Below are 14,951 nucleotides of genomic sequence, written 5' to 3' on the forward strand. Positions count from 1 at the left end.
GCTAATATTGCCATTGTAACTAACTGTATGAGATCAACAGGCAAAACAGTCAACTAAGATTGTGTTTCTGGGCCCCTTTAGCAAGGATCCGGTCGCCACCTTCTGTGCCGACGCGGACTCCGTTCCTCCTAATGCCATGAGCCACTGCGCCGTCGGTTAGCTGGAGTTAAAATAACACGCATTGTTTAGTAAAAACAACAATACAAACAAAGGCCATGATGCGGCACGGAATTTTTTCATCCCATACAAATTTCCCGTCTACTACGAAGCCATGATTGCCCAAAATAGTTGCTAAATTACGTATACACTACAATCAGTAGAGCGTCGTTAAAACTATAACAGCATCAACCTAACCTACCTCTCGGGCGTCAGGGTTTTTTTTTGCGCTGTGGTATCCAGTGATCGCTACAGGAAAGAGTGGAAGCGCCTGACGACTGTGCTGCCACCAGTAAGTGGGCTCACCTTATATTGGCGCAACCTGATGGTGTTATGGTGAACGAGAATAGCAGTCTGTTCTCCTTCAGTATGCAGTGAACGATTTAAAGCTCGCCATGTGTACTTCCCCCGCAGGGTTGACCCAATATTCTGATAAGGCACGGTGGAGTATTATAAGATACAGAAAAACTTGGGCTTAAGTTTCGAGTCCGTTTGAATAGCAGAATTTGAATAGCAGAATTTAAGTCCTAGTTCAGTGGTTAGCATGCTCGACGCTGAGCCGAGTGCCCGGGTTCAAATCGAGCCACTTTGTGGCCGCGTTTTGATGGAGGCGAAATGCTAAAAGGCGCCTGTGTGCTGTTCGATTTTAGGGCACGTTAAGAGATCCCCAGGTGGTCGAAATTGTTGCTGAGCCCTTCACTACGGCACATATTTCTCTCCTTTCATTCACACCTTCCCCCTCTCTTCAAGACATGGTTGAAATGTCCACCTAGAAGTGAGGCCGTTAATCCGCCTTTTATTTCCTCAAAAATTAAAATTTACCTGGCCCTATGAAACCAATCCGAAGAAAAAAGAACGAACAAAATAAATTTTGCCGGCAGCGGCGGTCGCAATTCGCTGGAGGCGAAATGCTAAAGACCCGTGCACTATGCAATATCAGTGCACTTTAAAGAACTTGAGGTGGTCGAAATGGTTCGGAGCCTTCCGCTACTGCGTCCCGCATAGCCGGACGTGATTTGGGACGTTAAAGCCCATAAACCCAAAAATAAACTCATAAACGAGTGTTTCCTTTTTCTAGTGGCTGCCGGAGCACTAAGTGAAACTGTGGGACTTCCAAGGAGCTAGCACTGCCTGATTTGTGTTTCAATTTGGTAAAGATAAAGAAAACCCGGTCGGCTTTTGAACTTCGATGGAGGCGAAATTCTAGAGGCTCGTGTACTGTGCGATGTCAGTGCACGTTAAAGAACCCCAGGTGGTCGAAATTTCAGGAGCCTTTCAGTACGGCGTGTCTCAAAGCCTGAGTCGCTTTGGGACGTTAAACCCTATTAATCAAACCAAACCAACCAGAAAACCCGGTGTTGTATAAAATAATTCTGACGACAAACTTCCATACCTGTGTTAAACTCGAACTCGTGTGCCTGAGAGAAGTATTCTACTGCGGGAGTTTATTTTCTCAAGAATCTGTATATGATACTCGCACAAGTAGACGCCGCTTAGAACGCCGCTGCGCAACCCTGCTCGAATCATACTTGTGTCACGTTGCATCTCCTTACAAATGTAAGCCATGCAGAGGGCGGAAAGCAAGCATTTTTTACATCTAGCAGCGCATTGCACATTAGCGGATATATTTCTTGTTTTAAAAATTACTTGGTGGAGTTTTAGCGGATTATGAAAGCAATTCCAGCGGAATTTTTAGCGGGAGTCCCACCTCGCTGCTCTGTAAAAACGGCTGTTATGTCGACCCTGCAGGATTCTAGAGCACACTACACCTTCAAAACTACTTAAAACGGAACCGCGCAAACACAGGACAGAGGAACGTAGAACACAGGCGCGGACTTGAAACTGAAGTTTATTCGAAAGGAGCACACACATTAAGTAGTCTCGAGGCAAACTGTCAGCTAAGTCGTCAGGGGCGGTGTAAAGGGCCGGATAAAAGCAATAAAACCTTAAAAGCTATAAACGTTTTCACCCGCCGTGGTGGTTCAGTGGTTAGGCGCCCGTCTACCGAGTCGGAGTACCCGGATTCGAACCCGACCGCGACGGCCGCGTTTCGATGGAGGCGAAACGCAAGAGGCGCCCGTGTGCTGTGCGATGTCAGCGCACGTTAAATATCTTCAGGTGGTCGAAATTATTCCGGAGACCTACACTACGGCACATCTTTCTCTCTTTCATCTTTCACTCCAACCTTCCTCCCTTCCCTTACGGCGCGGTTCAGGTGTCCGCCGAGATATGTGAGACAGATACTGCACCATTTCCTTTCCTCAAAAACCAATTTATAAATTTACTTATAAAAGTCTTAAAACAGCACGATGCCTGTGGGAAGGGTGACATGAGGATATGAAAACAACAAGATGCAGGTGAAGGATGGATAATGGGCATGCGGTTGGGCAAAGCTTGGAAGGTTCGAGAAGCTTGGAAGCAAGTTCGTCTCTCCATTGATTTCCTGCTCACGGCTTGCGCTAGCGCAAAGCCCCCTCGTCGCTACGAGCACCGCTATTCCTTCAAGAGCTAAAGACTGCGGACCGGAGATGTGAGTTCATCTGGAGGCAGATACTAGCTGACATCCCAAGGAAGGTGCGCCAACCAGTCTGTACCCAAGAAGTTCGAACTAGGCAACCCATTCGTTCTCAACCACGTTAGGAATGTTCTCAGCCTTGGCCCAAATTTTTGCGTTCCGCCACGGTTGGACAAAACCGAGCTCCTGAGCATCGTCCGGACTACGGCCTCAGAAGCCAAAGCAGAGGGCACCAACGTTGTCATACACTTAGGCGTCGGTGCGCTGCCCAAAGAGCCCTGCACGAGCGAAGCAATCAACACCTTCAAAGTTGTATCTGCCCTGCAAGAATGTGAGTCAAAATTTCTTCTATCCGACAAAGAAGGCGGATTCGTCGTAGTAGCCAATGAAACATACTCCCAAGAAGTCAAACAGGCGCTACAAGAGAATTTTGCAGAAGTCGAGGGAAGAGCCATAAATAAATAAAAGGCGGAAGCTGAAGCATTGTGCCGAAAGGCAGGCTTGGAAAAGCTGGCCTCAGATATAAAGAATCGCAAAGGGGTATCCTCGAATCCTTTCTTCTCTGCGAAAACCCACAAAGAAGTTTCTCCCTTCCGTGTAGTCGTCTCCGAGCGAGGCACCTGGCTGCAAGTTGTGGGCGGTTACTTGCAGAAATCGCTGTCGGCGCTCGCTATTGAAGACCCCTTTCTCATCAGAAATCCCGAAGAGGTATCGCGCTACCAGCAGCGAGAGCGGCCTGAAGGTTTGGACGTTTTCTCGCTAGACTGCAAGGACCTGTACTACTCTCTGCGACAACCAGCTCTTCTAGCAACCGTCAGAGCAGCAATAGAACAACACGGAACTACTCGCTTTCAAAACAGCTGTGGCATTACTGTCAGCATGTTCCTGGACCTGCTGCGGCTCTACCACACGTTTTCTGCTGTATGCTTTGATGGGACCCTTTATAAGCAAAAGGATGGCGTGTGCATAGGGCCCTGATTATCCCCTGTGCTAAGCGACCTGTTGCTGGCCAAATATGACAGACTAATACTGCCAGTCGTTAACAACTACGGGGCCGTCAAGATCATGCGGTATGCAGATGATTATCCTATCCTTTTAAAAGCCGAACGCCAGCAACTAGCTCGCAACACCGGAAGGCATCATAGGCCTGATTAGGTCGAAACTGATAGGTCTCTCCTTAACTTCAGCACTTCCGGCAAACAATGAACTCAAGTTCCTTGATATGAGCCTCAGAACCACACCATATCAGATCTGCTGGAGATACGCGCCACGCTCCATGATGAGCCTCCTGCCGTTTTCGTCAGCGCACTCGAAACTAGTGAAGTGCAGCATTGCCACATCAGCTCTAAGGAACGCCCTTCAAAGATCGTGCTTTCAATGCGTCCCGACCAGCTTTCAGGCGCAAGTCGGATGGTTGACGAACGCTCAGCTTGGCAGAGAAATTACTGCGGGGGCTTCGCCATTCCTTTCGCGCCAACAGAAGCCCTGATCGGTCAAGAAAAGCGGCAATTCCGTACACGAGGCAAGTCTTACACTCAAGAAAATAGCCGGGAAACAAGGAATACGCTTAGCTTTTCCGGCGCCGAACAAATTAAGAGGGCTCTGTGCAAGAGTCAACCAAGAAAATCATCCGTAAAGCGCGTGGAAAATTAAACCCAAGGCACCATATTTAAAACCTTGTGTGACCTCGGCTTTATATGAGATACCGCTATCGTGTGGTGCGTCCTACATTGGACGAACAGGAAAGTGCATCAACGAGCGTCTGATGGAACACTCCTTTTATTCTCCCAAAATAGGACTGGTCCCCTATTTTGGGAGAATAAAAGAAATCACCACCACCACCACTCGAAGTCATTCAAGACCGGCACAGGCAGGAGCCCATTCACTGTAAAAAATGCGCTTTCGTGCCAGCCCTCAGCAAGACAATGATTTTGAAAAGATATTACGCAAACCACACACATGCGATACATGAAGCTTACCTTATTCAAAATCGTGGTGACACGTGTGTCAGCAGTCCGTCCAGCAATCTAGTATCGAAAAAGACTGCCTATCTTAAAAAAGTGATCCTATCTCTCGCAGAAAACTTAACTTTTTAGCCTTTTACATAAAGTGCTAGCCACGTTCCTTTTTTTACCCAACCTCATGCCCCTTATCCATCCTTCACCTGCATCTTATTGTTTGCAATTTCTCATGTCACTCTTCCCACAGGCATCGTTCCTTGTTAAAACTTTTACAGCTTTTAAGATTTTAACGCTTTTATCCGGCCATTTACCCCGCCCCTGACGCTGGCTCCGCTGACCGTTTGCCTCGAGACTACTTCGATAACAACCAGCACAGCACTTGAGGTGTTTCTTTCACCGCGTAAAAGGAGGGCGCAGTGTTGGCCTTCTCACGAAGGGCATTTCTTATACGGGAGGAGGTGGCTAGGTGAGGGGAAAGCGCTTCTTCAGACCAAAGCGGATTGTGGTCATGAGCCCCCCTCTCCCCTCGTTCAGAGAGCCCGTGTGTGGCGCTAACCTCGTCATCATCACGTGCTGTGCGGGATCGAAAGAAGTCCTCGAGAAACAGCTTTGTTTTCATCTGGTCAGACGCAGATGGTGAAAGTGGACACCGCCGAACGCCTTGTAACTGGTCTGCTAAAAACAATTCATTGACCAAGCATTTCTTGTCTCAGAAGTGGCGTGTACAGGACCTGTCGGCAGAGCATGACCTCACATCGTGTCCCCATGAACTGTCACTCATCCATTATAGGGATAATTAATAGAATAGTTGCTTGAATAATTACGTAATTAGCATGACTTCATAAGTACGTCACCCAAAATGATAATCAATGTGCAAATATCTAATAAATGAATATACAGATTAATTATTTGCATTAGCCAACTACTTCATAACGTAATCTCCAGATTGACCGAATTGAAGAATGAGTTGATTGCTGAAGTGATTAAATAAAGAACTAAATTAAATACATTGAAACATTCCCCAATATTATTAATTGGAGAATTAAATAATTGGCTTTATTGATTAACTAGTTCAATAAAAATTACTTCAAACATTGGCTGGTAATTTGATCTTATTATATATTTACTCAAATATTTAGTTATTTCATTAATCAGTTTAATTCATTATTACTTTGGAGTGATTACTGGGCGCTCTAGCAACGGGACCTACGTCTTCGGATGTATTAGAACCGAAGTTAGAGGGAACGAAATAAACGGCAAAGGCGCAATTAGAAACGAGCATGGAGCGAAATAACCGGCAGCTGTATGGTTCGGCAAGCTGCCACCTCTTTTTGCACATGTGTTGTGAACATTCCGCGAGTGGGCAGTGGCCTAGGCTGCGCATCCCGTTTTGTTTTGTTTCGTTTTGTTTTAGTGCGTGTCGTTTGAAGGGGAGGAGCAGTTCGAACGCCCATGCTCATCGGTGGGTCTCCCCGTTCGTTCTTGCGTTTACCCTTGCCACTCCAGACTGCGGGGCTCTCTGCCGGCATCGACCTTGGGTCCCGTCCCCCGGCTGGGGGGGGGGGGAGAAGCCGCCGGCCATAAACAAGCGAGAAAGGTCTCGGTTTCGTCGCGTTACGCGACTTGCTGCGTACTAGGCCAGCACGGCAGACGTCTAGCGTGCATCCTGTTCTCTTGGTGGAGGATTGCGCAACCACGTAGGGAGGAATTTCGGGGTAAGAGAAAAAACCCGGACATCAGTTCTGAGCTTCCCTATTCGTTAAAACTGATGTCAGGCGGGAAGCTGTAGCACAGTTTATTTTTCCGTGTGGAAAGGGGCGTGGGTGGATCGGTGAACTCGTGAAGAGACCCGTGCTTGAGGGCTTTAGGCTCTAGCTACTCGTAGCGGTCAGGCGCTCGGTCGGGCCGAGCGCGGAGTTAGCGGCCATTGAGAGCTGGTGCAAGGCGCGCCAGTTCGACTGTTGGGACGTGGTGTCCCTCGCCTCTGTGCAGGCGGTCGGCTACGCCGGCCGCGGATAGTTTGGCCGTACTGAATCTTGTACCCATCTGTAAATAGCCTCTATAAAAGTTCTTCGTTTCTCCCTGAATCGCTTCGCCTGGAAGTCACTTCATCGAAAAGCCCTTCAAGCGGTGCATCCAATTGCTGGAAACCACCGGACCAACACCACCGGCACTACTTTACTTCACCTCTGCCAGAATTACTGCAGCCTCATTTAAGCTTTTAATAAGTTGGATTATTGAGCTTTTAATGAGTTGGATCATATAACTCCTGAACTCACTGGTCAAGAGAGTGCAACATAAAGTTTCACATTTCGAGCTGACGTGTGACTTTTGCTTGCCTTGCATGAAATCCAACGCAGTTTACAGACGGAGAGGCAACAACTTCATGTTGTGCATTAGCGCCGCCTCACTACCCTCGGCTGCCATGCAAGGAACCCTTTGGGGACATGAAGTATACTCTGCAATGGCGTCTCGGATTCTCGCGGCATCTGAAGCTGAGCGGCTGCCATTGCCAGTACTGTGATGGCTTATGTGCGCTACGGTCTGCCTCTGGCCGCCATCTTGGATTCTATCACCACTGACCGGGCCACCATAATCTTTAGAGCAATAGGCACTGTCAGAGAGCACAATACTTTGCAGGCATAGGGGACCGCAGCTTCGCAGGGGGGCGCTGCGGACGCCAGTGAAAAGCGCCTCTCCGGTCGACTGCGCACTTTTGACCGGGCAAACCGGTCACCCCTCCCATTGAGTAGCTGCGCGAACAGCGCGCTTTCTCCTGAAAAAGGGCCAGTTCTGCACGTACTTTGCACGTGTTGGCCGGCCTGCAAATCTCTCCGTGCAGTCGCAAGCTTTCTCCCTCCTGCTTGCAGGCTGACGAGCTTCAGAGGATTAGCAAAATGTACGGGGCGCTAGAAAGAAATTTGAACAGCACGGCGCCCACGCGCTGCGCAGTCGGAATTTATCTTCAATGCGCTTTTATCCCGGTAGTAACAACAAGACGCTAGAGTGGTACATTATTGTATCGCGGATGTCTCTAGTGTATTTGTGTTGCGAGCCAAGTATAAGCGTGACGAAAATAAATTCCTACAGCGGAGCGCCTAGGCACCGCGCTGTTCACAGTTCTTTTTGACAGTGAATTTTATTTTTGGACAGTGAATTTTATTTTCGCTGCGCAAACTTGAAAAAAGAACTGCTAGTGGATCAGGGCCACTACGTGAAGCAGATTGTTGACGAAAAAGCCGGTACCGTAACGGCGAAATGTGTATCGCAAGTAAATGACGAGATCATTTAAGCATTTAAGACGTGGAATTCGAGGTAAATACGATTTTTTTTGGCGCGGCCATCTTCACAAGATACTTAATTTCGTTGGGTAGCTGGGCAGTTCGGTGCATGCAGGCTTGTTGGACACATAATAAGGATTTTAAGGCGAAAGCCTTTAATGCCTCATACTGTCGTTAGCAGACGCGTCCGCAGCCGTGTCGACAGACGCGTCGGAAGGAGTGTCGATAGACGGGTCGGCAGCCGTGTCGACAGATGCGTCGGCAGGAGTGTCGACAGACGCGTTGGCAGCCGTGTCGACAGACGCGTCGGCAGATTTGTCCGCCTTTCGGCGTCACTGCTTAAAAGGCTCAACGTTCCAACATGAATAAAGGCGCATCTAGTGAATGCATGTGCTTCATAAATAAAATAAAAGGATTGGTTTTGGTTGGTGTTACGGGGTTTAACGGCCCAAAGCGACTAAGGCTACGAGACACGCCGTAGTGGAGGGCTCCGGAAATTTCGACCACCTTAAAATAAAAGGAAAATAAAAATAAAACGAAAATAAACAAAAATAAAACCAACACAAAAATAAGATGTGAAAATAAAAATAAAAAACAATAAACATAAGAACAGGTGCAAAAATAAATAAAAAACAAAATATGAAAAATAAAAAGTAAATAAAAACAAACAGTGGCCAGGACACGCTTTCGCCTTGCAGCACTTTAGAGAACCAAAGTGCCCCCTGAATTTTTGCTACGTGTTTCGCTGAATGTTAATGGGAATAATTTTTTGTTTTAAGTTAAAATAAAGTGGCCTTAAGGCGACGCTAAAACGAAAACACGCACGAAATGCGCCTACCAGCTGCTTGCTATATACGGCTAAGAGAAAAAATGCTCTAGTTTGGTCAATTGCTACGACGGAGATAAGCGGTTGATATATTTATTTTAATGCCGATTACAGCGCACGCTTATATGCAAACGCTCATTCATGTGCAAGCAAACATTTTGATTATTTTTATTTTTAGAAATTTTTTACATGAAAAGCAACTTCGAAAATTGAGCCAGGCGCCACAAGTCGGAACATTGAGGGGATCACTGACCTTGCCTCACACCTGCATAACGCCGCTATCTGTTGTTGTCAGTCTCCAGAAAAAAAAAATGGCAAAAGTGAGCTTCGTTAGCGCGAGCTTTACTACACACTGCATGCTTAGTGAATTACAGCAAAAATTGCTCAGAAATAATATTACACGTGCAACATATCAAACGTGTTTAGCAACAGAAAAAATCTTACTTCACTCTGCCCACAGCAGTTATCGAGGCCTGTCGTTTCTCGTTCTCATCCATTTCATACCCTACAAATACGGACAAAAACATTTTTGAATAGGGAAGAGCGTACGACCGCATTTTTTTTTCATATACTGGAAGATTTCACTATAGCAATCTCCCATCGATAGGCTTGCTTTTTTTTCCGTATAAACGTTTTTCCTATCTGCAACTGCTCGATACGAGCGATGAAAATTTTTTAAGATTTTGCTACATATAGAAAGGGTGGACCATTACCTTCAATATTTCCCTTACTGTAGGTTACAATTTTCCAATATTATTTTTTTCCCCGACGAATGTCCAGGAAATCTGTAGAATTCCATGGGCAGTCCTTGGCCGTTGACGTTCAGAGAACTATAGTGACAGCCCCTGAGACAAGTTTCGCTACTCTTAGAACGTCCCGTAATTCCAGCCATGACTCACAGCAAGCGGCAACAATACTTTTGTGCGCCCGCGAGCAGGACGGCACGTGCGCACAATGAGAGAGTGCCCGCGGCGCGAACCGCAGGCGTGTACCAGTCGACAGGCTGCTGACTCAATGCGCTCCGCCGACGCCGTGCCCGGACAGAAACGCCAAAATGACCGGCAGGAGAGAAGTGGCGCTGGTGCAGTGGAAGCAAACTTCAGGTGCGCTTCCCTGTACCGCCGCACTAACCATGTCCGTTAGCAACTCCACATCGGTTCCCAAGAAACTGCGCCACCGGAAAAACAAAATTCCAAACGCGTTCTCAACGCAATAGCGTGCCATTGGCAACCTATAGTTGAACATCTTTTCTGCCTCATTCAGTTGCCTGAAGTGTTAAGGGCGCATTAAGCAGGGCCGCAGAGGAAGTGCTGCCTCTCCCACGATGCACGATGCCGTGGATGCCGCGAAACGCATGAGGCTGCAAAGAGAAAGGCTCGAACGGAATGCAGACGCCCCGCGGGTCCGCGATCGTTCTGCGCGTGCTCCGAAAAGAGCCGCCGACGGCGCACAGGGCCGAAGTACACAGGGGTTCGCATTTCGTCTGGCGCAACGTAAGCGGCGTAGCGTGACTGACCGCGAGCGACGCTTGCCAGCGCGCCCAGCTCGTCAGAAACCTGGTCCAACCGGCGCGGCGAATGTACGCGGCGAACGATGCCTCCCCCAAGCTCGCAGTACACGCTGGTGGGATTCTCCGCGGAGCTCGACTGGAGGCCCCTGACTTTCGTCAAGCCTCTTCCAGCGAATCGAGTGTGCAGCGCCTGCGGTCTGGTGCGAAAGAAGACCGCTTTCTTGCCCTGCATGCACGGACTGTGCGAGTGTTGCTACCAACAATGCGCCCAGGACGGCTCGCAGGAGTGCCCGCACGACCGGAAAGCCTACGAGGAGCATGACGTCATCATTATGGACTTCGCTGACGATCTGCTGAGAAGGGAGGTAAGCGAGAATGTGAATGAATAGAGTTGCTTGGGCTTCCTTTTTTTGTTTCTTATCGCTTGGGCGTCTCTTTTAGCAGTGCAGGGTGTTTCCCGCATGTGTACGCATTTTACGCCCTGTTACAAACGAGGTAGCAGCATCCCACCGCTGCCACCAGTTTGTTACGGTCGAGGTAGCATGGACGTGCCCCGGAGAGCAAAATGAGGGACGCCTGTGACGAGGCTGCTGGGAAAAGACAATGAAGAGGAATTTATACATGAATATTTACAAGTGAGCTGCAGGAACGCTGCATCACGACAGCTCAACAGGAGACCATGATGACAACAAGCTCTTCGGCCGTGCCGCTGCCGGCTTTTTAAGAGTTCTCTTCCCTAGGGTCCCTAGATGGGGGCCGGGTTTCACTGGCACCAATCACCGACACGCACGCACTCACTCCCGAGAGATCACGCCGTCGTCACGCGCTGGGAGAGGGGAACGATGCCAACCACGTAGCGCAGACGCCGAAATGTCCATGAGCGGCGTTCGCGCGCATTTCGAACGCGCGTTCACACTCGGCGTAGGCGAAACGCTCGCTCAACCGGGCAGACGGACGCGGCTTCCGTGGCAATCCAGGCGTTCACCCAACGCGCGTCTCGGGGTTTGTCGGCGTTTCGCTGCTGCCATGTCGTCGTCTTCCCCACGACGAAGGCGAGTCGTAACAGACTGCCCCGCCGGGGGAAGGAGATCCCGATGGACAGGGGACAGCATCCGCTGTCCGGAGGGATGTCGCTTGAGGCTGGTCTCAACCGGAGTCAGTTGTCTCTCGGCGGTTCTGGAGCTCAGCGCACCCCGAAGTCTTCCTTCGCATGTGCAGGTTCCCAAGGGCACTGCAAAGTGACTCGTGCTCCGCTAGCGTTAGAACCACGCCGAAAACCCAACCGCTCAGTCCGCAAGCACGACACAATCCCCACTTAGTAATGCCAGGCTCTTTCCTCCTTACAAACCCAATCAATCCCTGGGAGTAGTTCCGCAGCACTGTGAAAATGCCCACAAATCGGCACATTACACCACAAAGCGCATCTCAATTTAAAACAAACAAAACCAATCGGTTCAAAATCCTAGATCAGGAAGAAAAACTACCAGCAAACTGCAACTATGATGCTGACTCTTGCGCTAGGGACCTCAACTTAAGCCATCGGCATTACCTTTGAGACTCCCCTTTTTGTGATGTATTCCGATTCGTAATGACCCCGACATTATTTCATTCTGCATAGCAGCATACTGCCTTCACCTTGCATATCCCCGCAAAGATACGCTCAACATCGGAGCCAAAGTCACATTAATTTCCCCAATTCCAAAAAAAAATCAAGCGACTCCAGGCGCTTATGCTACTGGCCTAAATGGTCCGTCTGACTAGCACTTCACTTTTAACGGACGCTGCTACAAATGGGCACCACTAGTGCATTTTTAGAAACAATCTTTGTCAAAAGAAACGCTTTCAATGCAAACAACGCGCCGGAAACCTATTCCTGCTCAAAACTTTTGTTTTTCTGCAAAACTTTTTGTCTGCAGGAATGGTTTAAAACAGCAGAGACATCCTCGGAATCTGCTGCTAACGAGCCGCGCCGCGGCTCAAAGGGGTCGCCTATTCTTCAACCGCGCCCTGCGCGGACGCACACCAACAGTGGCTTTAGCAGCCGACAATCCACAAAATTCGAAGGGCTTAACTGCGCTTCGACACCTGCGAGCCTCAGACGCCACGCGACATTGATTTGTTTCGCACACCGGCCGCGCGTCTCCAACACCTGAGCAGCGTCTGATCTTTTGAATGCGAGGGGTTGACGGTCGCGCATGAAACAAACGCCTGCGTGAACTCCTTTCTCGATTCGGCAATGTCCTTCGACTGGAACGCGTTCTGCGGCGTTCTTTCATGCGGTAGCTATGCGTGCTCCTCCGTGGCCCACTGCGAGTTTTACGCGACCTGCTACCGTAGCGTCCCCACAATGGGTAAGGTGGCTTTCGCGCTGTCTGTAAACGCCGAGCTAGTCTGGCCTTAGCGCGGTGCCTGACGCATATGGAGTGCCGTGATGATGGCCTCGGACGATTACGTTGTTGACCGGCCTTAACCCCTACAATGTTTTGGGCCCGTCCTTCGTCCTTTTTCCACGGTCTACCCCATGGCTTGGCTCTCTCTGAGCGCGGCCGCTTTCCTAAAACTGCCTTCGCAGAACGGCCCTGCGCGCCTCCCTTTCTCGCGGTGTCCTCACCCTCCGCATCTTCTCGCTGACGCAGCACCGAGCCGTATTTCCCCCTTAAGTTCGAATTATCGGCTCGTGCTTTCGGTGAGTCACCGCAGGTCGCAGTAGCCAGCTGTTCCGACAGCACTTTATCTCCTGCTGAGCATAACTTGCTCTCCTGAGGCTTGCTAATCGACCCTGCGACCCTAACTCCCTGGCCTGCAACTTGATCTGAACCACACTCGATGGCTAACGTTGCGATCTGCCCTTGGGTTTCAGCGGTGCACTCGGGTGACTCGCAGCCGCTCTCCTTACAGCAAAGCGCTGTGTCCAAAACTTGGCTACTAAGGTTCGCCAGCCGCATCGAAGGAGGGTCTCCCTTGATTCCTTGACTGCTCTGGCCCGCAAGCTCACTAGTCTCTTCCTGAGCAGAAGCATCAATCTCGCTTGTCAAAGCAGGTTTTGCCTCAGGGCTAGAGACGGTCGCTTCTCCCTTATTAGCGTTGTCTGTGCTCACTAACGAAGCAGATCGCTCGGCTTTGTTTTCGGTGGGAACCCTGCAACTCACAGTTTGCTCTTCATTCCCATTAAACTCGGCCTTCACTAAATTCCCGTGATGACCTTCCTCACGTGACCCAAGGACTACATTTCCCGGGTCACTGAGACCTTCGGCGTTTTTCTCCAGGGTACTAACCCCTTGACCGCAGAAATGCGCCTCCATCCCGGAAAGTGCATGCTTCTCTGGGCTCAAAACCAACGCATTGCCCCTTTCCTTATTTTTAGCAGTGCATACATTATCGCCCGAGCCCTCTCGGCTGGCGGATCTGCACTCTTCCTCATTACTAGCCTTAGTGCCTACATTATCCCCCGAGCCCTCATGGCTGGCAGATCTGCACTCTTCCACGTTGCTAGCCTTAGTGCCTACATTATCGCCCGAGCCCTCACGGCTGGCGGATCTGCACTCTTCCTCGTTTCTAGCCTTAGTGCCTCCATTATCCCCCGAGCCCTCACGGCTTGTGGATCTGCACTCTTCGCTAGCTTTTCGACCGAACTCATCGGTCCTCGCTGCCGAAGTGGCCCTTCTTTCCTGGACCAAACCTGTCCTATGCCGCCACTTCTGCACAGCACTTGTGTCATCCGGCGACTGAGCGGAGCTTCTAACTCGGTCCCTGACACTATCGCGGTGTAGCTTACCACCGTCAATTTGGCCTTCCAAATCTGCCTCCGCGGGAATTCGAAAGTATCGGAGGAGCGCACTTTTGGTTATCGCGTAGTTGCGGGCATCCTCGTCAGACAACCTCGCCCAGACATTTCCGGGTTCACATGGGAGAAATCCCATCAACACAAGTGGCCAATAATCCTCGTCTAGCTGCTCCTCCATGCAAATTCTTTCAAAATTTTCCAGAAAAGTTCTGAAATTTTCGCCTTTTCTGAAAACACTTAAGCGAGATCGCGTTCTAATACTTCTGAGCGTGTTAAGTTCACGCGTGAGTTCCTGCATCTCTCTTTCGTATTCCTGTTGCCGCTGCTCTCTTTCGCGTTCCTGTTCTCGCAGCTGTCTTTCGCGTTCCTGTTGCCGCTGCTCTCTCTCGCGTTCCTGTTCCCGCAGCTGTCTTTCGCGTTCCCTTTTCCGCTCCTCTCTTTCGAGTTCCTCCTCCTTTTTCTTTGCCAATTCCCTCTCCTCAATGGTCTCAAGGCATTCCGCAAGCTCGTCATCTTCAGCCTCTAACGCAAGAATAGCCTTCAGCAGTTCTGGTTTTCTGAGTTTGTCTGATACCTCCAGACCCAACTCTTTCGCAAGCTCCAGTAACTTTGGTTTGCGCAGCGTCTTCAAATCCATGGCTGCTCCGAGTGCTGCTTCTCTACTGCCCGCTATTGTCTTGCTGCAACTAACCCAGCAGCAACGACAACCCAATCACCAGCTCTGTTCCTGACACTAACAAAAGCCTGGCAAAACTCAGCAGAAGAAAGTTCCGCACTCACCAAACCTCGCAGCCAAGAATCCAGCGCAGTCGGTCCGCTGCAGGCAACCAGTCAACACACAGGGCTCGTTGCACTGCCCCCGACTCTCCGTTCTGCTGCTCAGCGTCCCGTTGTCCGCAACTCTCCGCCGGCGTCCGA

The 14,951-nt window shown here is 49.8% G+C and overlaps 1 protein-coding gene across 2 annotated transcripts in view; it reads left to right on the forward strand.

The window, feature by feature from the left end:
• The first annotated feature begins 7,784 nt into the window (after positions 1-7,784).
• Positions 7,785-14,951, forward strand: part of LOC149329694 (uncharacterized) — a 32,344-nt gene continuing 25,177 nt past the window's right edge. For both annotated transcript variants that reach the window (XM_089560410.1, XM_089560408.1), the window contains exon 1: positions 7,785-10,614. In XM_089560410.1, coding sequence (XP_089416536.1) covers positions 10,333-10,614 — 282 coding nt within the window. In that variant the 5' untranslated portion in view covers positions 7,785-10,332. The remainder of the gene's footprint in view (positions 10,615-14,951) is intronic.

Source organism: Amblyomma mixtum, chromosome 9 (assembly GCF_055824585.1).
Source record: "Amblyomma mixtum isolate Tamu chromosome 9, ASM5582458v1, whole genome shotgun sequence".
In the NCBI taxonomy this organism is placed as follows: Eukaryota; Metazoa; Arthropoda; class Arachnida; order Ixodida; family Ixodidae; genus Amblyomma; species Amblyomma mixtum.